This window comes from Vicugna pacos, chromosome 20 (assembly GCF_048564905.1).
Source record: "Vicugna pacos chromosome 20, VicPac4, whole genome shotgun sequence".
NCBI lineage: Eukaryota > Metazoa > Chordata > Mammalia > Artiodactyla > Camelidae > Vicugna > Vicugna pacos.
Window position 1 is genome coordinate 2655378 of NC_133006.1, and position 26897 is coordinate 2682274.

General features: G+C 42.1%; 1 protein-coding gene across 4 annotated transcripts in view; it reads left to right on the plus strand.

Annotated features, from left to right (window-relative positions):
- LOC140687544 (trafficking protein particle complex subunit 9-like) overlaps positions 1 to 26897 on the plus strand; it is an 85057-nt gene that overhangs the window by 36690 nt on the left and 21470 nt on the right. The window contains exon 2 of one of the 4 annotated variants that reach the window (XR_012061924.1): positions 22092 to 22235. The exons of 2 other annotated variants lie outside the window; for them this stretch is intronic. Coding sequence is in view for 1 of the 2 variants with exons in the window: in XM_072944669.1 (XP_072800770.1) it covers positions 24018 to 24151 (134 nt within the window). In the remaining variant the exon portion in view is untranslated. Of the gene's footprint in view, positions 1 to 22091; positions 22236 to 24017; positions 24152 to 26897 lie in introns of all 4 variants that reach the window. One more of the 4 variants, XM_072944669.1, reaches the window with a different exon arrangement.

Genomic DNA, 26897 nt, shown 5'->3' on the forward strand with positions numbered 1-26897 from the left:
TCTGTTCTTAAAATCAGTTTCTAGTATTTGTTTTTTGTTTGTTGGTTTGTTTCTTTGTTTACCATTTTAAACGTGGCAAATGGGAAACGTTATTTACATGGCTCTCATTTCATTTCTGTTGGGCAGCCTGTCCTGGGACAGTCTCATCCCTTTGCTTATAGATGAGATGCTGAACCCCGAGAGGCGGAACGAGGAGCTGGTTGAGCTGGGGCTGGAGCCGGTGTCTCCTGCCTCCCAGGCCCAGCACCTATTCTGCTCAGGCCCTCTCTTCTTGCCCGACAGCCTCCATGCCAAGTTAGGACATCAGAAACACCGCCGGGGACTTCCGAATGAACTCCTTATGCAGGGAAAGGCGTATCACGGTGTATGGGACAGAGCAGGGAAATGTTCATTCTCACTTTTTCCCTGTGATTAAGTCAACGGCCCCACATTGCCTCGGAAGTACAGACGAGCTCTTCTGGGCTGCCTACCCCCCCAACTTCAGCTCTGTTTCCCGGTGTATCTGTTGTGCTGTCCCTCAGGCAGAAGAGGGTGAGATGCCTTTTCCGAGACGTGGAAACCTTTGCTGGGGAGAGTGAGGGAAGCTGTGTTCCCCCGGCCTACGGCCTCTGTCCTTGAGTCTGGAGAGGGCTCATGGTGGTCCCACAGGTGACGGTCGGAGAACCTGGCACATGTTTCTGGGCCCGCTGTGAAGGAAGTGCTCTGTGACTCTTGAACTTAGCTAAGATCAGATCCTACTCTCTGGTTGTTGGTAAGTTGGAGGAGAAGATGCTAGAGAATTGATAAAAAGAATGTCTAGACCAGCCCTGTGAGTGAGAAGCACAGGGGACACGAGTCCCACCTGCGAGAGATAATGTAGCGGGCTCTGGATGAATTTTCTGTTCCTCCCAGACATACCTCTATGACTTAAGGAAGGGGAGAGGCATGCTGTAGCCATGATCTGTACTTGTCCTCTCAGGGCCCTGTGATCTACATGCCCGCACTCCCCATCTGCTTCTTAAGATGAGCTGGCATGTATAGGAGCCTGGGCACTGCTGAGGGCATAGCTGCCAGCACCGTGCTACACCAAGTCTGGCTCCGTTCACCTCTCCTGTCAACACCTGCTGAGGCCCCAGGCATTAGTCAAGGTAGGTGCATCAGTGCAACATAAGCAGGGACCACTTCTCCCCCTGGACAGACTGGTGAGTGAGCAGTGGAAGCCTGGAGCCCTGCCCCAGCCCCCACGCCAGTGCCTCCTCTTTTGTCATAGGAGGCACTGGTGATATTTTTGCTCAACAAATGCTTGTCTCTGAGTCTGCAGCCCCACCAGAGAATGCCAGATTGTTTTTGTCTTTTGAAGTCTGCCCTTGGGACTTGGCGGAGTATCCGGATTTGTAATTAGCCCACAGTGGTTGACACTGTCCCCATTGTTTACCCAGAACCTCGTGTACCAGGCATGGCTCCCAGTATCGAAATACAGCAGCGCATTAAACCTCCCTCCTTTTGGGTCTGTCTGTTCTGGTACCATAAGGGCTCAGCCAGCTTCTGAACGTCAGTGAGATAACGCGGCCAGTGAGCTCGGGTCAAGCACATTCTCCTCCAGTCACTTTTACCCCATTGTTGCTTTTAGTATTCCACAGTCATTAATTATTTAAACAATTCTTTGGTACAGGACCAGAGCCTAATTCTCTCCTGCTACTCTTGGTGGAAGTGAGTAAAACGGTCCAGACTGAAATGCGACCACAATTTGTAGCTCAAAAGCTGCCTTGAAGCTTGTAGGTGGAATTTTGGTTAGGGGCGCTGACCACGTTGGGGTCCCCCGGCAGCGCCGCTCCCCTCAGGTCCCTGCTTTCCCTGGAGCAGGGGTTGAGGGTGGGTCTCACCATCCCCTCGTCCCTGGCCTCACACACTCACGTAAATTCTTGTACATGCTGTCAAAATCATTTTTGTTCTTGTGTGTTTCTAATTTTCTCTTGTTCCTCTTTTCCTTTTTCTTTATTCCTTTTTCATTTGTACTGCCCAGTGAGCATGTTGTTGCATCTGAAAATGTGGGCTGTGCACACCCTGCATTGGAAATAGCCAGATTGCCCTCCATACTGTCTCCATCGCTTTAAAAAGCAAAATCTTAATATCTGTCTTGATCCATGTATTATCCTAGTCATTTTGTATTTTCTAATGTTTTGGAATATTTGCTTTGTTAGCACATTACCCACTGGTGTTAGATACCTGTTAAAATCCTTGCTTTGAGGGACCTGTTTGGTCCTCCTTTTATTTGGTGACAAATGCGCCCTTATTAAATTTGTTTGATTGTTTTGAAGAAGTAAGATGCGAATTGATTTAGTCGGCTGCTCAGGGATTCTTTTCATGGAGTATTTAAACTTGTAAGGTCAAACTCTGCAGCATTTTGCTCGATTCCTGCTTTTACACAAACGTGCTCGGCACGCGGTTCCTGGCTGTCGCTGTGTGACGTGCGTGACGGCGCTTCCTGGCCGGCGGTCACTGGTGAGGAAGTGGCCGGCTCGGGGGTGACACCTGCAGGGGACGCTGTTTGAGGAAGCGGTCACCGTTTGGTTCTTTAATTTTTTTTTTTTGCATTCAACTTCCCCGTGCCATTTACTTTACTTTGCCTTCATAAAGGGGCAGAATTGGGTCTAAAATCCATGACATTATTTGTTCCCTTTACGAGGCTGGTTTTTCTGGGTATCAGGACAACATGACCTTCTCCTAAGTAGCTGGCTCACCTGGATCTGTTGGACACAGGGACAGCTAAAAGGGCCGTAGCTTCCTCTCTGCTCCAGCCAGTGGGCATTCAGAGCTGGGTCTGTGGTTTGCCTCAGCAGCCGTGCAGACCTCCCTGCCCCGGCCTTTACTTTTAACCCATGTTGGCAGTAAAGAGTTGAATCCGTTTCTGTTGCAGCTGACATCCACCACTGACAGCCGTGTCGTTAGTTTGTGGTAGTCAGTCTCCAACACCCCAGACAACCGTGAAGGAAGATGATTTGGCCGACCTAGGACCCTGGATTCTCACCCTCACCATGGTTCATCTCACCCGGTGGAAGGGTGTGGCCACCACCATCATGCTGACCATGAGGCCTTATTTCTCCTTTCATGCTCTGGTCCAAATGTGGACACTTCATTTTTCACTGAATCTGTCTCGCTTGAGACAGGCCAGAATATCTGAATGAGTCCATCACATTCTGGGTGGGGAACAGAACAGAAGTAAGTGTCGCAAGTAGATGGAGTCTAGGCTGTCCGGGTTGGCAAATGCAGGCTGGGATCTGTGATGGCTGGGCTGTACACTGGACACAGGTCTTTCCCGTGGCTCCCGAGAGCCCAGGAGTTGGAGTGATAACAGCCTTGCGTGGGTTCCCCCATCCTCATCTGTTCACTGGCAAGTGTGTCTGCTAATTAGGAGCTCCCCCAGACCTCGGGCCCTTCAAAGCTCAGACCACGGGAAAATCTTGAGTCCCTTCTCCTGGGCCTCCTGTGTGAGAATCCACTGCCTTCTGAGGTGACCAGCGGCAGGAGATGCCTCCCCCTCCAGGGAGCACCCTACGGCGGACTGTTAGTGAACCATGCTGTGAGCTTGTGTGTTTCCGGCCATGGTCCCTGCAAAACCACACTTGAGATCAGCTTATTGGCGAAAATAAAAGGACTGATTCCAGGGCAGGGCCGGGGGGAGGGAATAGTGGAAATTGAATGTGAGCTGAGACAACTAGGTGGGTGCTGAGGCTGTTACTAAAATGGGGAGTCTGGGAGGTACCTGCCAGGAATCGAATTCCAGAGTAAATGGTGGACACGAGGCATTTTTAAGATGCCATTTTTCATCCAAGTTAGGACTTCAAAGAGGCACTCGGCTCTATGAGACTGGGGCTCAGGTGAAGGAGCTGGACTAGAGATACAAGTTGGGAGTCGTCATTCTTAGCTGGTGTTCACAGCCTTGCATGTGAATTAGATCATCTCGAGAGCTGCAGACTGAGGCTGAGGGAGGGGAGGGCTGTGCCTCGGTTGGAGGTAAGCCCAGACCATGCAGCTTTGGTGTGTCAGCCAGCGGCGTTTATCATTTTCAGAGCAATCCCATTTATCCTTAAGGGGCCTGGGGGTCAGCAGGGCCAGCCAGAAAGAAATCCAAAGGGAGAGTCTTGGCCACGTGTACGTCTTAGGAAGGTGCAGAGGCTGCAGGATACGGAAGGTTAGAATCCTCAGAAGCTGGAGTTGGAGTGGGGAGAAGGTATTCACAGTCACCTGTGAGGGAGGGAGGGAGGCCTAGGGAGTCCCCACCCTGCCGGACTCGCTTTCCCATGAACAGGAGGCAGTCAGACAGAGGATCTGAGGTAAGAAGGATGGGCACTGGGAGGGGAGCCAACCTGGAGAATGGTGCTTGGAAAGTTCTGGAATAGTCTCCCTGAAAAATAGAGTTAAAAATACCCAGACTCTTAAGAATATTGTTAGTGACTTGGGAGGAGGCAGTTGTTTTTCTGGCCTCCTAAGTGTAAGTCATGTATCCAGGGATACACAGAAGATACGGGCAGTCTGTTCCGGGGACTTGATCCTTACCAGGGGGATCAGTGCAAGTTTAAAGGGGCAGAAGGGCAGCAGAGCGAAACTAGCCAGGCCCCGTGTCAGGTAGCAGTCGGCCGCCCTACTTGTGTGTTTCATTCACATCCATGACTCCCAGGTGGGCGCTGACAGCCCCCTTTTGGGGATTGGGAAGCCTTCTCAGAGGGGTTAAGGAATTGGTTTGTTTAGCGGTTGATAAATGCTGTAGCAGGATTCAAGCAGAGCCTTGTCAGACTTCAAGGGCATGTTCTCTCTACTGTTTCCAGTACTTCCCTGTTATACCTGGAATGGTGAAGTGGGTCAGATTTGGAGCCTTTCAGAAAAAGTATGATTTAAGTGCCTCAGGACTGTTTCACAAAGCTCAGCGTTCTTTGATGGTTCTGAAGCATGCAGTGCTTTTCGCCCCACAGAGGTAACGTCTAACTCCATTGTCGATGATGTGGTTGCAAATGATATACAGGTGTAAAACCACACTTCGCAGCTTCTAAAGGGAAACTCTCCAATTCTCCCTTGGTCGGCTTTCTTCCACGGGGTGTAACTGTGCTGCAGCATAGGCCTGAGCTTCCGTATGGAGTGAGGATTTAATATCCGAAGTTAGCATAAAATGGTCAGATGAAGAAGACCGACATTGACAATTTATTTTTGGGTTTCATTAGTCAAGATATTCTATCAGTTAATGGCCCATATAGCAAATGAAATTCAGTATAGGACATTGCATTTCTTCCTTTCTATTCAGAGTTCTCTTACCGAATAAGATTGCCTGCTTTGGAACATCAGTTTCACCACACGGCACCTATCAGTGTGTTGGTGTGATTGCATTTACAGAGTGAATGTAATCTGGGCTTCCTCAGCCCCAAACACTTCAGTGCAGAATCACGGGCTGTAGACGTCTGTTAGTCACGCAAATACTTCTAAAATTATATGATGCCAGAAAAGAAAGAAGAGAGAGAGAGAGAGATTGCCTTTATCAAAGTTCCTTTCAGTTCTAACTGCAAACTGTTGTTGAGCAGCTCTTGTTTCCTTTGGATATGAATATATACATTTCTTTGCATGTAACCTAGGTTTTGGACTAGAACACCAAGTTCTTACTGTCCCCAAGGCACAAAAATAGTAGCCAAATTGCACACGTGTGAAATAGTTTATACTTTTTTCTGAGAAAGTATCCTTGAATTTGGGACTTGGACTGTGATTTCTGCTTTTTGCTTCCCTCAACCGTCTTGTAATCTCTCACTCCTTCCCACGTGGTTCCCAAGTGTTCGTGGTCTCAAAGGAGCGGGCAAACACCCAGTTGGTCACCAGGTACTGCTGCTATAGATAGAGCCCAGACAAGACCTAAAGGACATTATCGGAGAGGAATTCCTGGAAGAAATGGGCTCTACATTCAGTTGTGAGGACAGAGTAAGAGTCAGCCAGGAGAAGGAGTCAAGAATGTGGCTCAGATCGCAGGTGCAGCCCGGGCAGAGGCCTGGAGGCTTTTGGCGTGGGCACCCGGAGAGAGTGCCCTGTGCAGTCCAGGGTGGAGGGAGCCCCTGCTGGGGAGGACACTGGAGAGAGTCCGGGATGTAGGGCTTTGGAAGAAGTTGAGTTTTACTAGAACTGACACAGTAGACAGTGAAGGGTGTCAACAGAAGTGACCCTCAGGAAAGGTACTTCTGGTTTTGCTTCTGATATTCTACAGACCGAAGGATCGGGACGGGCGAGAGCAGTTATGTCTGTCCCTTTGAGACCCAACCGGTCATTCATTTATACATTACACGTGCACTTCTGTGAGTCTAGGGGAGAGAGCGTGTAGCCACTTTAGTAAGCAAAATGTATTTGATTCTTGAGAGCTTAGCATTGTCAGAAGTTGACTTAGCCTAGAATGTTCTAGGAAGAGAGGAACAAATTGTGGAGGTTGGAGGGAGGGAAGGCTTCCTTGGGAAACAGTCAAAATGAGACTGGAGCTAGTGGGAAGTAGGAGCAGGTCAGGGGCCCCTGTGGTCACTGGGGACCTGTGTACTTAGGTGAGGATGGGCGAGCAGGGTCTGGGGTGGGGCTAGAACTCTAACAGGGAGCCTCTAAAGGGTTTGAAGTGGGGGTTGATGTAATCAAATTTGTGATTTGGGAAGGCTGCCGTGGTTCTCTGTGTTTGTATAGCGGGGAAGAGGGGGTGGGTGCCACCAACTGGGGGATCATTAGAAGACCATTCACAGGCTGGGATATGGGCATCGGGGCTACTTGGGGATGGCAGGGGCAGTGTGGATGCCGGCTTTCCTTATTGGGGGACTTGTTAGCGGGCCGACCTAGAGGCATTTTGTGGCTGGAAGAAAACTGATGGAGGCCGCCAGGTGGATTTTCCTCTTCTCTCCTTCCTTGCCTAGTGTGATGATCTTAGCTCAGCCAACATGTGGAACAAAAGAGCTAATTTCCAGGGTTGCCCAGGACTTTGTAGAGCTCCTTCGAGTGAGATCTGATCGGATTTAGGTTTGTGTTCAGATCTGGATGTTCACTTAGCTAGAAACGTCCTGTCATTTCGATTTCCATAGGGGTTTTTTACTTCATAAAGATTGCTTTCTTGGTGAGAGGAAATTTAATACAGCTGTTGTCTTTTTCAAAAAAATCATATCATTTAAGAACTTTAATATTCAAAAGAATAGAAATATATAAAATATTTAAGGAAGTCTTTGGTGTAGTTTCTTTGCTTTCTGAGCTAATGTGGAGTTAGAGCCTTTGCATTACTTCATAGCACATCCTTGTCAGTATTTAAAGAGCTGATAGTGGGCGCCCCAGGCCCCACCTCTCAAAGAATCGTTAAAGTTTTCTCTGAAATAGTGAGGTCATAAAGGTCTTGTTTTCAGAAATCAAACGGTTTATAATACGCAGCATAGCCACATTTATAAAATAATAATTAGTTCAAAATTAAGAAAGTGGAGGATAATTGATTTTTTTAAAGCCTATACATAAACTTTCTTGTGCTAATGTTGCAAGTGGAAATTTTGAAAAGAAAAATCCTACTGCAATATCATCTACATGGAATACATATATGAGTTTTACGCTTGAAAAGTAACTGCGCAGTGGTTTTCAAAGTCAGGAGCATTCCAGCTCAGATACTGGCAGTGATGGTTGCTGGTTTTCAATGGAAGAGCCTAAATTTGCCTTCTTAGCTTTTTTATTTTTGTATTGAGAGGGTTGATTAGTGCTTTGCGAGCATGATTTTGGGGCAAATTGAGGGCAGATGTCATGTAAAAACAGTGAGATATTTCCATGCATTTTATTTTCTGGACATCACCAGGGCACATGTGGGGTTTGTGCCTGCAGGCTGGAATGCTGCAGGACTCCCTAATCCATCACCATTATGTCCTGGAGCTGCTCAGGTCATTGAATGCTTTTCTGTTGCTTGGAGGAAAGTTGGTCTGATGGAGATGATCAGATGTGCAGTTAAAGTGCTATTACTTGAAATAAGAGTAACCTAGAAACATTGCTCTAACAATACAGGATGAGGGAGGAGAATTGTCTGAGCTACTTGCAGTGGGGAGTCTTCTCATGTTTCTCCCACACCGTGACTCCTGCCAATATCCGCCACAGTCCTGCACGGTAGTCCTGCCGAAGCAAGCAAGCACTTTGCTCAGAAACGCACTGAATTTCCTTGTGCCTCTGTTTGTTGGCTTTTTTTTGAAAGCACATTTTGCCCTTTGCTTAAATGCCATCCATGCTAGTCAACTCTTACACTCAGTTTTCTGGAACTCGTCCATAAATAGCTGCTGAATGGATGAACAGAATGTAGTATCTCCATGTAGTGGAAGATTATTCACACGTAAGAGTGAATAAAAAAGAAAAAAAAAGAGGAAAATGAAAAAGGCCACCTGTTTTTGGAAGTCCACCCTGACTGTTTAACCTACACTTTTCCCTTTGAAACCCAATCACTTATGCTCCACTCTACTCTTTTTGATAGTGCTTACCACCTTCTAATAATCTTTAACGTTTTCAAAAAAAAAAAAAGAAAGAGATGCTGATACCACTTCAAAATATACAAGCCTTGATAACAGCTTGTTAATTGAAAGGAAGCAGACACAAACGGTCAAATATTGTTGATTTCAGTGATCTGAAATGCCCAGAAAAGGCACATGCAGAGGCAGAGAGCAGGTGATGGCTGGAAGGGGCTGGTTGGAGGGGGATTAGGGAGTGACTGCTAGTGATAGGCGGATTCTTTAGGGGTGATGAAGTGTTCTGGAAATAGAAGGTGATGGGTGCTACACAACCGTGAGTTTGCAGAAGACTGCTGAGCGCTGTGTCTGGGAGTGCCTGTTGTTGGGGCATCTTTATTTTGTTCTCATCCTGCAATGTGAAGAGCCATCTTCTGCTGTGGCTGTTCTACTCCTGTGAGTGGTGAGGGTCAGAGACTTTGCAGAGTCATGTTTCTTTTTTCCCCCTGGGTGAGTGTAGGCAAAAAAAGATTTAAGCCTAAGAAAGTGCTCCATCTGCAGAAATGTCTTTTTGTTTTGCATGGTGTAAAAACCTTGAGAGCTTTTAATCGTTGAGGCCAGTCTGTGGGAGGAAATAGCCCGTGAAGCCAGTTTGAGCCTGGGAAGCACCGTGCATCTCTCCCAGACACGGGTGGGGATTTCACCCCCGTTCAGGCAGTGAAGGGCCCAGACCCGTGAGCAGACTTGACAATCGTGAATATTTACGTGTATCCGCTGCTTCATCTTGGATATTAATTTCAAGCTGAGTCAGTTTGTGGCGGCAGCCTCATCCTACATCAGGAATTTATACTATCTGCTCTTTGAGGTGAAGACCTGACAGACTTGATTATTTAACAGTCTGCCTTGAATTGATATCTCAGATTCCTTTGTCAAAAGCAAACAGCAGAAATACAGAATTCCTTTAATGCCAATGTGACCTGGAACGAGTTTAGTCTCTGTGCCTCAGTGGCCTTATCTGTGAGTGGGAAAGATGATAACAGTGCTTCCCTCAGAGGAGCTGGTGAGGGGAGAGTCAGAAGCACAAATGGAGGACTTACAAAAGATGCTCTTGAATGACCGAATTTAGTGCTCTCAGCCTGGTGAGGCCTGAGGGGCAGAGATGTCAGAACAGAGCAGTCCTAGCCGGAGCTCGATCCGTGATGGAAGCTGTTATGATCAGTATCACCACTGTGCGTTATCAGGTAATTTTAAGACTTGGTAATATGAATTCTTGAATAATGTTAAAGGACTAGACATCTCAGATCCAGTTTACATAGTCCTCAAGATTTCTTCTGAGAAATGGATGGTTTCTTCCCCATCTTAAATCTGAGATGAGTCTCTAAAAAATTCTGTATTCCTCCATCTTTTTGCTTTAATTTTCCATTTCCTAAAAAACCATGTTTTTAAATGGAGTTAATGGGGACTGAACTGAGTGCCTCATGCATGTTAAGCACTTACTCTCCCAAATGAGGTATAATCTCCTCCGTGATTTTTGTTAAAATTTACTTTCTTAGTTTACAGAGGTAAGAGGCCTCTAATTCTTTTTCTGGAGACTTGTCCATGAACCTGTAAATCTATAATTAATGGACAAAATTTGGTTTATTAAAAAATCATTAGAATATTCTGCAATTCATCCAAAAAGAAATGCTCATTGACTTAAAATGTTTCTCCTTTAAGGGGATTTCTCCTGTTTGGTCTAGCTTAATTTGTTAACAGCCATCCTCATCATCATAATGACCAAACTCACTGTGAGTGGACACCTACCTAAGGCTAAAATGTTTTCCTCATGTTTTAATTCATAGCAGGTGTTTGATTGTAGGTATCAGTGTCTCCTTTTTTGCAGCTGAGGGATTGAGAGATGGAGCAGCTTGTCCCAATTACACGCAGCAGGCTGTGGCTAGCTCGGTGCTGGAACCCAGGCTGCACAGAATGCATTCTTAATTGCTCCTCTTATCAGCCTCCCGTTAAGTGATTACCCGAACACCTGTGACTCCATAAACGGCCGAGTTTAGTGACCTCAGACTGATGAGGCCTTGAAAGGAGAGACACCATTGAGAAGTTGAGACAGAGTGGCAGAAATTAAAATTGTTCATTTTCACAAATTTTTAATTCTCAGGTAATTACATAAAAAGTTATTTTTTTTATTTTAGTGCTCTGTAAGCACTAAAAACAAAACATTAAAAATAATTATAGTGCAAAAGAGAAGTGAGCTCTTAAAGTCCAACCACTGCTAATGATGTTGCTTGTTTTTCTCTTGTGGCCCTTTTTGACAGAAATACTTACAAAGACTGAATTGGTTTTATGTAGTTTTAATATGGAAGAAAAGATTGTCAGTGAATATTGTAAGAAAAGTCTTTACTCTTTTCTTTCCTGTTGATGAATATGTACTTTATTTTCATGGCTTAAGTACATTTCCTCATTTGTGAAATTTGAGTAATATCGTTTAATTTGTCTGACTGTGAGAGGTAGATGCCTTGTATACAAAGAACCCAAGAGGTGCTTAATAAAAGTGTGCTGTCACAATGACAGATATTTTAGAAGGATCAACTCTGAATACTAAAGAGTGTCGCTTATTTCTGATACATATTCAATATGTATTTGTATGATATATTTGAATATGGTTTAAAGTAACAAGGATTCATTTTTTTTTTGGTGTAGTATGAAGTTTTAATGAAATCTGTATCATTCTAGTGAGACAGGGACTAGTTAAATTGCCTTAATCAGATGACCTTGAAGATTATTTACACAGAATATGTATTGTTACAAATCAGAATTTATGTTGCCGTGTAACCATCCACTCAGACATTTAAATTCGTGGGATTCTGACCAGATCCGTTAAGTTTAGTAAAATCCATATTGATCATTTTCAGGGAATAAACTCCTCTATTTTGTGATTAAAGAAAATTTTGATTTTTTTCTACATTCTTAACAGGTTTAAAATATCAAAACATTGATTTGACATGTCACTTTTTTAATAGAGAGAATAAAGCTCATGCTGTTTTATTATGTAAATAAATGTTTTTGTATGGCAACAAAATTGTATGATATCCTGGCTCTTTTAGTATTTTGCAAGATACTTAGATAACCTACTGTTGGAAAAATACAAACGTGAATTTTATGAATATAGGCCTAGTACAGATCTGTTGGTTTTTGCTACAGTGCAAGACATGAGGCATAGGAGAACTTTGCTGCTGATTGCCAGGAGGACAGATCCCATGTCTCAGTTTCCCCTCCTGTAAAATGAAGTGGCTGAACTGGATTCTTTCCTCTTCTAAGATGAGTTTCCATGAGCCTATATCTTCTGTTTATATTCAGGAGTATTAGCAATATCAGATTAAATACTGAATATCCCTCCTTTCCCCCGAATCAAAGTGCAGCATGTGCTATATAAGTTTTATTTATCTGATTCTCGTTACTGATCCTACAGGCAATTTTTGTGTTGCATCTTTCCTGGTAACCTGGAAGGTCATTTTACCCATAGGTGGCACTGTTGCACCTACTTACAGTCTTAACTTTCCTGTTTGTAAAAGGAGGCTTAAACAACGTTATTTTATTTTGATTACTTTACTTAATGCTTCAGAATAGCCCAATGTCCATTATGTCTGTCTAACTGGAAAAGTTATTCTGCTTATATCTTAGATTTATTCTGTCATCTCACTGTGAACATTTCAGACTTGCTGTGCAAACAATAGCAAAATCGGGCTTTTCTTCTAGTGTTAGAAACCAGTGAGCCGGGATTTTATAAAACAGCTAGAAGCGGCATCTGGAGGACCTTAAAGGTGAAAAGTGTATTGAGTTCCCTGAGTTTTGACCCCGCCGCTGTGTGTTAATTGGTGGTAGGAGATTTGGTACATATACGAAGGGGTGTAGTTTTTGATATGGTTTGCCTGCACGCGCTGCCACTGAGCCACTTGAGCCTGAGTCAGTTCGTTTTGAGTTTTTCCCTCGTCTGTGAGATGGGGACATTCGTATCTGATTTGTAGAATTGTGAGAATTAGAAATTATGTGCAGTGTTTACCACAGTGTGTATGTCAAGAGGGCTCTTAAACTTTAGCTGCTGTTTTGTGTGAAGCCATCATTTGAGAGTCTTTGGCAATTACTAAGAAACAGGAAAATAAGAAGAGATGGTTTTATGATGAAAGATATTTGAGGAGGTTCCATAGTTCCTATACCCATAATTTAGCATCAGCAGAGTCAGAACTGTTACACAGTCGCCCTAAACCAACGTTAAGCCACAGAATTATTTGTTACTTCATATATTTTGGGGTTTAAGGAGATCCAATACTTATACATATGTTGTCTCCAGCAGCCTACTGAGAGATGACACAAAAGAGTAGACAGGCAATAAATGTCTTCTTTGTTACTGATGAAGCCACGTTCTCCATGAACTTCAAGGCTGTGGGAAAATGCGTGTCATGATACTGTGTCCCAGAAATACAGACTCACCCTGTCCCATGTAGCTCTGGGCCACAGCGAGCCTTCCCTTGAGAAGACCTGCCCTTTCATGCACAGGGCTTTCCTGACATGGAGCTGAGCATCCCGCGTGCTTCCCAATGGTGACCAACACTGGAGTGAAAGGAAGGGTTTCACATGCCCTGCTTGTCTCCCCGGACTCACACCTCACTCTGTTAGTGTAATGAGTGCTAGCTGTGGGCCAGGGGCCAGGGGTGTGAAGGGAGAAGCACCCTCCATGGCCCAGAGGAGTGGTTAGGAGACATCCACTCCCTCAGTTTAAACAGGTGGTTGGATGGAACATAAGGGTGCTCCCCAAGAGTGTGTAAAAGGAGAAATAAGGATTTTATTTGGGACTTAGGCTAGCCAGGAAACAGATAAGATGATTAGAGGGGACACTTGTAAAACAATTTGATATTACGTTGACATTTGTTGAACACCCAAAATGTGCTACATTCTTTTCTGAGCATTTTACAGAAATGAATCCTTCAATCTTCTCAACAAGCGAGTAAGGAAGGTTTGATTGTTATCCCAGTTTTACAGTGTGGAAATTGAGGCACACAGAGGGTAATTAAGTTGGCAAAATCACAGAACTAGTAATTGGCAGAGCTGGTATTTAAACCCTGGCTGTCTGGTTTTGAGGTTCCCAGAGATGGGCTTTGGGTGTTTAGCATTATCGACATCCCTGAATCTTTATACCTCTGTGCATCAGTTAGCCTAGAAAGGACAGGGAAAGGAGTGTTACACAGGAGCTCATAGTCATTTCTTGGCCGCTGTCCACGGAGAGTGCACCGTGATTGGCGTTAATTGACTTCTGGGCAGTAGATCTGTTCGTATAATAGAAATACAGTCCATTGAATTAATCTAGAAACCCTTCCTGCTCCGTTTCTGTCCATGCTTGCCATGTGACTGCCTGCCCGTGATTGGGCCGTGGAGGAGAAAATGTACTCATGGTTGAACTCTGATATTTCAGTCTGGTTCATAGATTCACGTCTTCTGTTACATTAAAAATTTAAGTTTCTGGTTTCCTTGCATCAGTGTCTCATGAGCTTGGTTAATGTGAAACCAGTCCATGGGAGCCCAGGGATGATGACGGTATAATTTCTGAGCACGTTGAGGCACTTCTACCCGTGCAGATGTGGCTGGAGGATGTCCAGCTTCCTCACTGATTTCCCCCAACAGCATGGTCCTCTCCCACCCCTGGATGTGAGGTTGGGAGCTCTCTGAGTAGGCCAGTCAGAGGCCGAGTCCACCAATCAGAAAATGATGAAGTACCTGGAAGTGGGTTTAATAGAAGACAAGGGCTTCCAGGTTGTCAGATGGGCTGTTCGAGTCCATTTGGTGAAAAGCTGTCCACTGTCTGTGGTTGAGCTACTTCTTTGCTGTTGAAAAGTCTGGAGTAGATGAAGGGATTTTAAAAAGCAGAAAGGAGTGATTTCAGGTGGTACGTCCACACCGGTGAGAAGTGATGAATGACCGCCTTTGTGAGTCATAGACAGTCTTACAAACTTCATAAACCAGCTTTAAAAGCTCTTCCATCTGAGTGCACTTCATATGGGGTCCAGATCATCACTGGTCGCACTGTGAGGGCAAGTAACTGATAATGGCAGAAAGGACACGGAGGCATCAAAAAGGTCTCAGTCACTTTCCCTGTTTAAAGGATGCAGCACAGTGTAATATATTTTAGCTGGTTTTTCACTGAAAAGTTTTTAGTGTTTTCTGGGACTCCCCAGTGCCCCAAGGTTCCATGCAGCTGGGTGTCCCCTCAGTGCAGCTCTGTCAGCGCTTGCCCTGGGCTGACGCGGTGTCACGGGGAGCAGGACAGTCAGCGTCCCCGGCTCCTCCGAGCTCCGTCTCCTCATCCGCAGAGCCGGGTTTCTCATCCGTGTCTACTTAGTAGGGTTGCTGAGAATCACACGTGATGCTTCAGGTGTGACTTTTGGTTGTCTCTGTGATTGGCATATAGTTAATATTTGATAGAAACACTTGTTTTTTTAGTATAATTGTAGCACCTAGATTGCAATGGTTTTTAGTCTGCACTTTTTATAACTTTATTCTTATTTTTAAATATGCACTTATTTTTATTTATTTTTTTTGGAGGTACTGGGGACTGAAGCCAGGACATTGTGCATGCTAAGCAGGTGCTCTACAACTGAGTAATACACACCCTCCTTTTCTGCACTTGAAGGTAAATATTGCTATACACAAAATAGCTCTTAAACACCATCATGGGACCTAGTCACTGTATAGACAATTGAACACGTATACTATTTCAATAGGAATAAATGTTTTTGAGACATACATTTCTGAATCTGTTAATGTGCTTAAAAACGATCATAGGTAGTGATAAACACGAATCTTTGATCCAGTACTTCTTAGAGACTGTTTTGCCATCAAGGGAAATTACATTCTACAGAGAAGGCTAATTGGGTCTCTTTGATATTTAGATGGTTTAGCAGATGATGAAGGCTTTCAAAAGCTGACAGTTTTGTATTTTAAAGTAACTACAAAGTTACCTTCTACAAGTTGTAAGTACTAAGCTTGTGAAGTGCCCAGTAATCCAGGGGGTATGTGTCTGTGTCTGTGTCTGTGTCTGTGTGAACGTTGGTGTGTGTGATTTCAGGAAGGTAGAAAGAAATTCCATATAGACTTCTGATACCTTTCTCCTCCATTCCGAGGTGTTGGCATATATTTACACTAATAAATTGATATTCAGTTGTCATTTGGCATATTGGGAATAAGACTTTCTCATACTTGTTTCAGAAGGATTAGGGAGCATGAGCTTAGGAAATGGGAGGAGATAGAGGCAGGGAGGTTCTTTAAACTTTGTGCAGAATTAGAAACAGTAACTTTTCTCTTTTCTTCTAAAGCAAACTGGCACTGAATTGTAACATACTATTACTCAGAATTGCTTTTCTGATCAGATACATGTACCTCAGATTTTTAAATGCAACATGAATGATGAAATGTGTTTTAGCAGTTATTTTTAAAAGTAGTCTCTTTTCAAGTAAAAGGCTATAGCCTGTTCTTTCTTCTAGCGGTACAAGAAATTCTCATTGTTCTGTTGCAATGATCTATGTGCTTACTTTCTTTTTTTTTTTTTCTTTAAGTGCTTTTTTCATTGTGGTTTGAATGAATGTTTAAAATTTCTGGATTTTGATCTTTAGAACATGCTGATTTCTCAGAACTGTTAAAAACCTGATTGTTCACTGCTCTTTGTTTGGTGGGGCACCCTATTGATTTCTGTTGTCTGTTAAAGAGTGAAATTCTTCCTCTAGCCTGCAGATCATTAAGTGAATGGTTTGCAGTGTGCCTTTAAAATTATTTGTATGCATTGAGCATGTTTGTCCAGTGAATTTTAAATTGACTCATTGTAATGACTTTGATTTGATTCTGTGTCTTTTGCTCCTCTCCACAAGAATTTGAATTCTCTGTTGCATTTTGTATACGTGTTCTTTACAGGGGAAGAAATTTTGCATTTTTTACAGAGGTGGGTTTTCCTATCCCCTCTGAATGCCTTCTAAAATTGATACAATAAAAATCAGTTATTGCAGTGCATAAATATTTCATAAATTATTTTTTGGCATAATCAGAAACAATGACCAAGAATGATAATAAAAAATACGAAAACCTTCCTTCCTTTGAAGAATAGAAATCAGGTAGTCAGGCTCCCTCATGCTTTGTGCCTGACACACTTAATCTCATGTCATTGTGTATCATGATTCGGAGATGGTATTGTTTCAGGTTTATAGATTTTTGTTTTAACATTTGTGTTGAATTCTTTCTCCAGGCTGATGTTTCCTGTTGGGTTTGTGGAAAGAGTAGAAGGGAAAAAAATACTTTGTTTTGTTTTCAGGAGGCCTGAGTTGATGGGAAAAGAGTTGAGGGTGGGCTGAGGAAAAGAGTGACACTCCCTCTCCTCCTGGTTGAAATTGATAAACAAAGAAATCAATTAAGTATATCGATATTTGACGAAAAGAAGTTAGCGAGCCCAAACTGGCTAGAAATGCACAATGGAAATTACTGAATTCAGCTTCAGAATGAGGTGCTTTACCAAGTAGAAGCAGCTTAGAGCAATCAGAAAATCAGTAATATGATGAGATATAAATGGAATATTATATCTTTTATTGCTGAAACTTTTCTACGTTAAGTTGTGTAGAGCTAAAATTAAGTTTCAATCACCAGGAGTTAAGAGAGTGAGTGGTACTGTAGGATCGTTATTCACGGATGTGCCTAGACCCTGATAGAGTGGCTGAAGATGGCAGGAAGAGACCCACATCCAGGATTTTCATCCTAGGGTGTCCTCCATAATGGTTCCATGTGGAAGCAGATGATTGGGTTAACAAATTGTAACACACCCCAGTCGCCTCTGAATTTTAAGAAGAAAAAATATGCTTTGATACTGCTTTACAAGCAAGTTCCTGTGCATCCTCACTCCAGACGCCTTGCCTTAAAAAGCAGAGACAATGCTTTGCTTGTGTAGTTGAGGTTTTAGATAGCACTCTGCTGGTTGTAAAGCAAGGACCGAGACCCTCATCTATAAACGCTGGGCTTGTGTGTTGTTAGATAATGTATTATCCCCAAAACAAGGACCTGGCTGGTCTGGTGGTCTGCTTTTTAATGAACATATCTAAAAATTTATCTTGTTCCCCTCACCCCATGACTTCCCTAAAGATACACTAATCCTTTGTACTCATTGTGTATTCTACAATCTCTGCCTCATCCTGTCTTTCCCGAATTTCCTCCTTACTATCTCACAACTGTTAACGAAGTTTTCCTTTGATTATACCCTATAAATATGGGAGCGTTTGAGAGGCTTATGGAGATGGCTCCCTAATCCCTCTCGATTTCTTGACTTTTTCCACAGAGTCTTGAATAATCATTCCTTGTCAGTAAGACTTCCGCCAGCCAGAACCCACAGTTCCAGGTGAGAAGGATGCAGGCTTTATCTCTCCTACCGGAGGCAGAGACAGAAGAGAATTGAGATATGCTCCCCCGTGATCCCTTCCTGCCCCAGGTCTACTGCAGTTCACCTGCAGCCTTCTGGCCTCTGCTCAGAGGGCCTCTGTCCCAGGACTGACCTCAGCGTTTTCTTCCCTTGTCAATATTTCCTGTGCCTTTCAGAACTTGGTCTCTTCTCTGCAATTCAAACCTGGCAGATGTGATGGTGGTCAGCGTGCTGGTGGGCAGTCCTTTGGGGACCCCCAGGAGCCATGCTGATTCTCCTTAGTCTCTCAATCGGGGTTACAGAACAGTCGAGCACAGAAGGAAGCCCATTCTCGAGATGTCAACAGAGCATTTCATCACTTTCATTTTATTTTTCAATTTTTGGTGGAGAAATTATTTGTAGTGAACTGTTCCAGATATTTGCCGCCTGCTTTCCTCATCACCATTCCTTGTTGTCTCTGGTGCTAGTTTTATAAACCAGGTTTCTTCTCTGGTCATTTCTGGCAGCTGGGCTTGCCGAATCCTTGATCTGTATTTGAAACAGAATGCTTCCTCGTGATGTCAAGGTGATTTTCCTATTTCTGAATATTTCGTGTACACTCAGCAACTGTTTCAAGTGAAATGCTCTTGTCCAATTTCGGTTAACTCACATTTGCTGATCTCCTGCTTTCATGCTGAGAGCAGTTTCTTTTTCCTCTAATAAAAGTTAGCAATTTGCATTTACTATGGAAGATACTGGCCCAAGGTCCTTTTGTTCTTAAGAGTTTTAATACAATTCACCCATTAAAATGTACATCGGTTTTTACTCTATGCCCAGAATTGTGCGTCCCATTCAATCTTAGAATATTTTCATCCCCCCAACAGGAAGCCCTGTACGCATAAACAGACATTCCCATCTTCCCCATCCTCCCCCAGCCCCAAGGAGCCACTTTTCTCTCTGTGGATTTGCCTGTGCTGGACATTTCATGTAAATCGAGTCACTTCATATAAGTGGAAACGTCTATTGTGACTGACTTCTTTCACACTGAGTAACGTTTTCAATATTTGCTCATGTTGTGGCCTTAGTCACTATTCTATGCTATGCTATTGCTGAATAACATTCCACTCTATGGCTGGGCCCCACTGTTTACCCATTCATCAGGTGATACGCATTTGGGTTGTTTCTGTTTTTGGCTGTGATGAGTAATGTCGCCGTGAACACTCATGTGGTATTATTTATGTGGATATTTGTTTTCAGTTCTCTTACGTGTGTGCCCAGAGAGCAGAATTGCTGGGTAAGTCAGAAACGAAATGTTCAACTCTCTGAGGCCCTGCCAGGCTGTTTTCCAAAGTGGCCACGCTGTGTTACATCCTCACCAGCAAGGGCTGCGTGCTCCGCTTCCTCTGTGTCCTCTTTAGTGCTTGTTACGCTTTTTTTTTTATTATACCCTATTGTAGTGAGTGTGAAGCGGTTTCTCCTAGTGGTTTTGACTTGATTTCCCTTACAGCTAATGCTATTGAACATCATTACATTGTGTTTTATGGACATTTGTATATTTTCCTTGAAAAATACCTTTTCAGATACTTTATTAACCTTTTAATTGAGTTGCCTTTTTATTGTTGAGTTGTAGGGTTTTTTTTTCTTCATTTTGAGATACAAATTCCTTACCAGATAAGTGATTTGAAAAAATTTTCTCCTCTGTGTTGTTGTTTCACTTTCTGGATGGTGCCCTTTGAAGCAAAGTTTTAAATTTTGATGAACTGCAATTTGTCTCTGTTTTCTTTGTTTCTTGTGCTTTTGGGGTATTATTTAAACTCTGAGGTATTTTATTTAAGCTTTTATATATAAAATAACTTAATTCTTAGGACCGTTCTAGGAGATGGGTGCAGTTGTTGTCCCCAGTCTATGGATAGGAGACTGAGATGCAGAAAATTTCACTGAAATATCAGTGTCACATCTACCTAGTGCTGTGGGATTTCAGACCCTCATGTTTGTCCCCAGCATTTGTGATCTTCACCACCATGCTCCACTACTGCCTGGAATCGTTAATGAAAATGACTTTCATTTTTTGATTTCTTGTTAGTTTGTTTTCTCATTGGGGACCTCATCTCCTTATTTTCCTTTCGGATATCAGTGTAGATTTATTTTAGGTCTCATGTAGGCAGAAGCATTGCTATCAGTTAACTTCTTTATTACTCACTCTCCAGTGATGATTGTTGCTAGTTGACCTAACCAAGTCATGCTTAAGTCTTTCCTGCTAATGACACTAAAAACAGTCATGACTTATAGAATGCTCAAAGAAAGTACTTGATTGATTTTATTTTGCTACCCAATCAAACCAATCAAGTAAAAACCCCAGTGTTGACACAGACTATAAGCCCTCCAGAATAGGATCACTGTCTTCCTTCTGTTTCATTTATTTGGTCACAGTGTCTGGATAGTGACTTGCTGTCCAGCAGTTTTGTGAGGATATGGTGCTCGTGAATCATTGTAAGGACAGAATTTTGACAACAGACTGTGTTGTTCATTTCACAAGGGAAAAGATAATATAGAAATACTGCTCAGATCTATTTTAAAATTAAGCTTGGAATTTTGAGAAGAATTCAAGAAACCATACAAAGCTCTTTTTCACTAATTTTAGATCTATCTTAGACACATATGGTTACATAGCAGAGTAAGTTATCAAGTACATTTGACAATAGGAGTGTAATATTGATTATTTGTTTTAGTTGAAATATTCTACCTGGGATAAAGTAATCAGTGCCCATAAATGAACAAATATGTTTGTATTTCTATGCAACATGGGAGCAGAGTTCATGTTTCTATATAATATGTATGACTGTGTGTTTTAATCTGTCTGTCAGTGTTTTTATAGTTTTTCAGCAATGTTGTAACTTCAGAATTCTTCTAACATATTCACTCCCGATACTACTGCAGTTTGTACTGTGTATCCTATCTTATGCATGGGATTCCACTGTCCCCTCAGTGAGGAATTTCCTCTCCTATTGAGCTAGTAGCAGAGTTAAAGGAACAGTGATTTCAAGGCCTTTGCTCTCCACGTGTTCGCAGTTTCCTGTCAATCACGATTTTCTCTTTCTTGTGTTTTCATTGTGCAATTAGAATTTTTGAAAATAATTATTAATATGTTTCACCAGTCTTCCTAGAAATTTGATGTGTTTGTGCTTTTCAGTTTTCAATTTATGAAAATTGTAAATGCAGACTTGTTTTTAAGTGGTCCTTTTTCACTAGATATTTGTTTACCTCTTTATAGTTAAAATAATTTTCCCCAATGAATGAATCGGTGTGCATGTTTTAAAAGATACTTTAGTTTTTATTTTTCTTATTCTAACAGGTATATTCGTTGTACAGAATTTAGAAAATAAGGATAAACACAATAATACCTTAAAAATGGCCTCTAATCTCACTTGTAGATACAGTTGTAATGTTTGAAATTGAGAATTACAAGTCCTCTCACTTTGTTCTACTCTTTCAGGTACGTTTTGGTTACTGAGACCCTCGAATTCCCATATGAATTGTAGCAGAAGCTAGTCAGTTATTGCTGAGGAGCCCGCTGGGATTGTGATCAAGACCACGTTGTATGTGTGCTTCACTCTGGGGAGCACTGCCATCCCAAGAATATTGTCATGTGATCCAGGAATTTGCGTGGTTTGTCTTTCCAGGTATTTAGGTCTTCTTTAATTTATTTCAGCAATGTGTATGGTTTACATAGTATTATTTTACTTTAATTTTTGCCTTTATACTGAGGACAATTGTGCAAGGTACCAAGATTAGAATTGTATTATAGCCCCGCAACTTGCTGCCACCATGGACGCTGTGGTCTCTCTTTGCCCTTTGTAAAATCTCGCACAAAATAGGACCTAAGTAACTCTCTCTTGAAAGAATGATTATATGATTGCTGGATGATGCTTGAGAGTCCTTGTGATGATGTCTTTTTCCCAGACTTTCCCCTCTTCTTAAATATGCTCTTTCTCTTCCTTTCCTCCAGCCTGGGTTTCAGCCTGCCTGTGGCATTGATTTTCCTTGTCTGTGGACTCTTCTTTTCACTAGTTCATGATAATGTTACATGTCGGCTGTGGAAACTTGCTAGATGTCAAGAAAGAGCAAATCCATTGCATGCTAGTATTTTTAGAGTGTGTTATTGAATTATCAATTGAAATTAAATCAGGCTGACCCATTGAGCCATCCCCTGAGCTCTTTTTGCCTTCCTACAGGTGATACTGCTCTCGTTGCTGCATGTGCCCTTCCCCCAGACTTAGTTTTGGAGTTGAGTAAATCACCATCACTGGAGCCCTCTCTTTAAAAGATGAAGAGAACATTTGCTCCTTCTCCCTGCTTGGGGACTTGGATGAGATGAGGTAACAGATAAAGAATGAAGCCCCACCTCATTCTGACCACTGCTCTTTCCGTTCATTTCTCCAGGGGAAGAGTACAATTCAAAAATATAAAGATTGTGAGCTAATGAAATATACAAGACAACCGATCATTTATTAAATACACTTTCATGCCAGAAACAAATGTATTATACACACAAAAAGCACATAAATTACGGTAGTACTGTGGTTACAAACGTGGGCCGAGTTCGAGTCCTGCTCTGGAGTGACAAGTCCTGTGAAATGGAGAACTTGTAGGTCGGCTTAGCCTCTCCCGGACTTTTTTCTTTCCTGCAGAGATGGGGCTCGCTAGGCGTCCCTCCCCCGTAGAGGTGCTGTGGGTTGTAAACGACGCGCGTGGGCAGGCCAAGCACAGCTGCTCGTTCCTCGTAAGTGCAGGATAGCACAGCTTTTGCGGTTACGGCTTTATGATCGCACCGTGTAGACCCTCAGTGCTCCGAAGGGATGTCTTGCGGATTGGAGATGGGATTCTCACTTCTGTAAATACCCAAAGATTGTGTTATTGAGCCTTGCTGATATAAATCTATTCTTTAGAAAGTACATAATGTAGATATATTTTTCAAACATGCATGCTTTTTTTCTTTTATTATTTATACTTCTACCCTCTCATCACGTGGTGTGACTTTTGATGGAATCCAGGAAACAGTCCTAAGCCACCTGCCTCTTCACACTTCTTCGTGATGGTTTTCTTCCTTGACTAGAAGAGGGTTTTGCATAGGAAATTTTGTTTGCTCCCCTTCTCTTGGAGTCTCCCTGTTTGTCTGCCCATCTCTCACCTGTCCATCTGTCCATTTCTCTACCCACTCATTCTTCTGACTTGTTCCAAGAAGCACTTCAGGCAGCTTACAGAAGAACAGATACCAAATAAACAGGTGAGAAAATGGGGCCAAGTTCACAAATTGAGGCTCGGAGTTGAGCCTGTGTGAGAGTTGCAGGCGTGAGACACACGCCTCTGCCTTGTGACTTATAAGATAGACAGCATCAATGTTCCTGAGGCTCCCAGCACACACAGGGAAGCAGGGTTTGTGGGAGATGCTCACTGGCTGTGAAATAAATAAGTGGCTTAGGAGAAGCCCAGCCTTTCCAAATACTAAGACTTAGGAGAATATTTTGAGTGTCTTCCAAAATCTGAGTATTGCATCTTTTCTTTTTCAGAGTTTTATGTATAGTTGGTTAACATTCTATAACTGGAAATTTCTCCAAAACTGCTGCCCACGTGAGTCCCATGACTCGGGAATGGGGTGGTTCTGCTCATTGACGGGTGTTGGCCAGAAACGGAAAATGACAGCCTCCAAGGAGCCTGGGATTAAGCAGTTATGTTTTGTCAGTGCTGTAGATTTCAGAAAATGCTTTTACCGTTTCTCTCCATCTGAGGAAGCAGCGTGCTCTCTTCCCAGCATCAGGAGTTCAGGGTCTCGGGATGGTGGGGGCTGACTGCACTGCCGTAAAGACAGCTGAGCTAGTCACTGCATGTGTGGTGCTTTCACGTAGTGCATTTCATGTTTTTTAAAAGGTTTCAACATGTAGTTAATTAACTGAGTTAATTAACATTTAATAAATATGAGGCTTTTTTGAAAAGACAGTTATAGGCAGAATATAAGTTGTGAACACTTTAAAAATGGCTTCATTAGTGAAATTTCAGTAAGGAAGATTCAGTTTATCTTATTTACGCCTCTCTTTAAAAGTAACAAAGAAACAAGACAGAAAAAGCAGAGGATTACTTCTGTTCTTCCTCTCGGCTTGCAGGTGCCCTCACCTCCAGTGGCATCCATCCAGACACCAGCACTGACACTGGCCGTGCTCAGAAATGCCTCAGCCCTGAAGACACAACTGACAAATGGAAGGGAGCCGCGTCCTGTTACAGCGGGTGCTCTCACTTTGTGGGTCCTTATGTAACTGCGTGGTGTTATTCAGGATCGCCCTTTCTACACTGTGTGACGGTGCTGCGGTGTCTCCTAGTTATTTGTTTCTGTAACTACTCATGTATTTTTTCCAATGTGTGGTACTAGACATCTAAAAATGCATTTTTCAGATGAAAAATAATGTGTATTTAATATAAAAGTCTGAAAAAAGAGTCAAAAGGGTCTATCCTGGTCCCAGTACTCAAAGATAATAATTAACACTTTAACATCTATTTTCTGTTCTTTTCATCAGTGTGTATCAGCTCTGTCATAAAAACCAGTGAGCACTGTGTGCCTGTTTACTGTGTGGAGACCTCCATTTTCCATTCGGCTTATTACACATTTTTCTACAATATTCTCTCTCCCCTGACATGATTTTTAATGACCAGTATAGCATTCTGTTTTGTGGAGGCATCGTCCATTTTACTTTGTACTTAAGTAAACTTTTAAATTCCAAGTATACTTAATTGAAATTCTGAAAAGAGAACTGTGGTGGTACCGAAAGTCCCCTACATCCCTTCCCCTTTTTTCCTGAGAGTAAAAGCTGCTGACAATGTGGAGTATATATTTCATGACCTTTATGCCTTTGTCATATATATATACACACATACATACACGTATATGAGAAATCTATGTATATGTGTGTGTATATATGCTTTATTGAAAAATAAGGCCATACTATATGTTTTCTGTAGCTCGGTTTATTCACTAACGTATATATCATAGACCTCCTCCCACTCCAGACTCACCCGGTCCTTTCAGATAGAGTAAAGGGGTCTCCTGATGTGCAGGTTTGGTCTCTTGTGTAACGACACCTTTCGTGGGAGAGTACTGTGGACAAGGCCTTGGACCACGCTGAAACGCTGCAACTTTAGTGCCCACAGCTCTCCGTGATTTACCGCATCATTGTCTTGATGGTGAACACTTAAGTTTTCTCCATTTTCCACTGTCAGAAAGGGTGTTTGACTGGCATCCTTCTTGTACAAACATTCCTGTGATCTTGTATGAGTATTCCTTTAGCTAAGGTTTCTGGAAATTTAGTCCTTGGATGTGACAACTTCATACATCACAGGATGCTTTCAAGTGAATCTTGAAATTCCTTCTCCTGTGGGGCATGAAAAGATGTAGAATAACTTATGTAACCAATTCTCTATCGCTGGATATGATTTCACTTCAGCATTTCTTCCCACCATTGTAAACAGTGCTGTGCAAATGTTGTGATGAGTACATCTTTTTGAACTGATTTTTTCTAAATGTAACGATTCCTAAAAGTGGAGTTCAGCCTGTGTGCACACACGTTTTTCAGAGTTTACATATCCATTGACATGTCATCCTCCAAAAGATCGCTCACAGTTTGTTGTCTCAAAGATGGACACTAGCTATAATATCTTTTAAACATATTTGCCAATATGACGAGCAAAATGATTTTCATTATTTTAGTTTGCACTTGATGACCAGTGAGGTTTTGAGCATTTTTCACTCATTAGCCATCTGACTTTTAAAAAGTGAATGATCCCTTTTGTCCTTTGCAAACATTTAAGTGGGGGAGCTTCTTGCTGCTTTGTGACAGCTCAATGTGTATTATGAACATTAACCCCTTGTCTTCATCAACATGTATCAGAGAGCTTTTACTTGTCATTTCTTGCCTTTCATTTTGTTCAGTAGGTTCATTATTGTTGTGGCCCAAAATAATCTTAAGATAGTAAATGTCTTCTTTTTGGGTTTTATTCTTAGAAATGCTTTCTTATAATGGTATAAATTTCTTCTGTAGGTTTTTTTAATCTCTAAGATGGAGATGATAATGGTACTTGTTACAGTGAAGAGAAGCTGAATTGATATGAGCAAAGAGTTGTATTTGCTCTTATTAGTACTTTCTAATATTTACATCATTTTCTGTAATTTTTCTTGTGGTCATTTTGATGGGAATAGAATTTGTTTTTTCCAGGTATTCTCTGATTGTAACAAGACAATTATTAAATTCATACTTTGCTTTTTAATTTGAAATCCCACCTGTAAAAAATACTTATGTATACTAGAGTCTCTTTTTGAGCTCATGATTTATTTCTGTCAATCTTACTTTCTTACTCTAGCACTATATCTTACATATTGTAAAAATTTATTTAATATATTACAGTCTGAATTTTTTGATTCTTTTTTCGATCCCTAAATTTCTTGGCTTGTATTATGACTTTATTATTCCTGAAGAATTCTAATATAATTTTTCAAGTTAAAAAAAAAAGATAAGTGTTGTCATGGGATTTTTTAGTAATTTTGAATTACCTTTAGGAGAACGTACATCTTTAAAACTGCTTTCCTCCATACAAAAGGTTGATGTCTCTACTTTCACACTTTTACTTTACCCCTCAGTACAGTCCTGTACTTTCTCCATGTACAACATGGGCATTGTTTTTGAGTTTATTCCAGATTATTGTTGATGTTTTTGTTAATTTTTTAGGTGAGAAATTTTTGCTATTATATTTTTTAACTGTTAAAACTGACACCTAGGAAGGCAGATTCGGTTTGTAAATACTCACTTTGTAACTTCTCATTTAAAATTGTAAGTATTAAGTACTTGTTACAGAATCCTTTCTTTTCTGTTTTTAAAAATTTGTTTCCAAGATTCTCAAAATGGTCATAGCTAAGTAGTATAGGTGGGGAGACAGATGGAGAGAGGTAGTGTGGCTCATGTACAAACTGTGAGCACTTTCATGGCTGCCTTTATGCT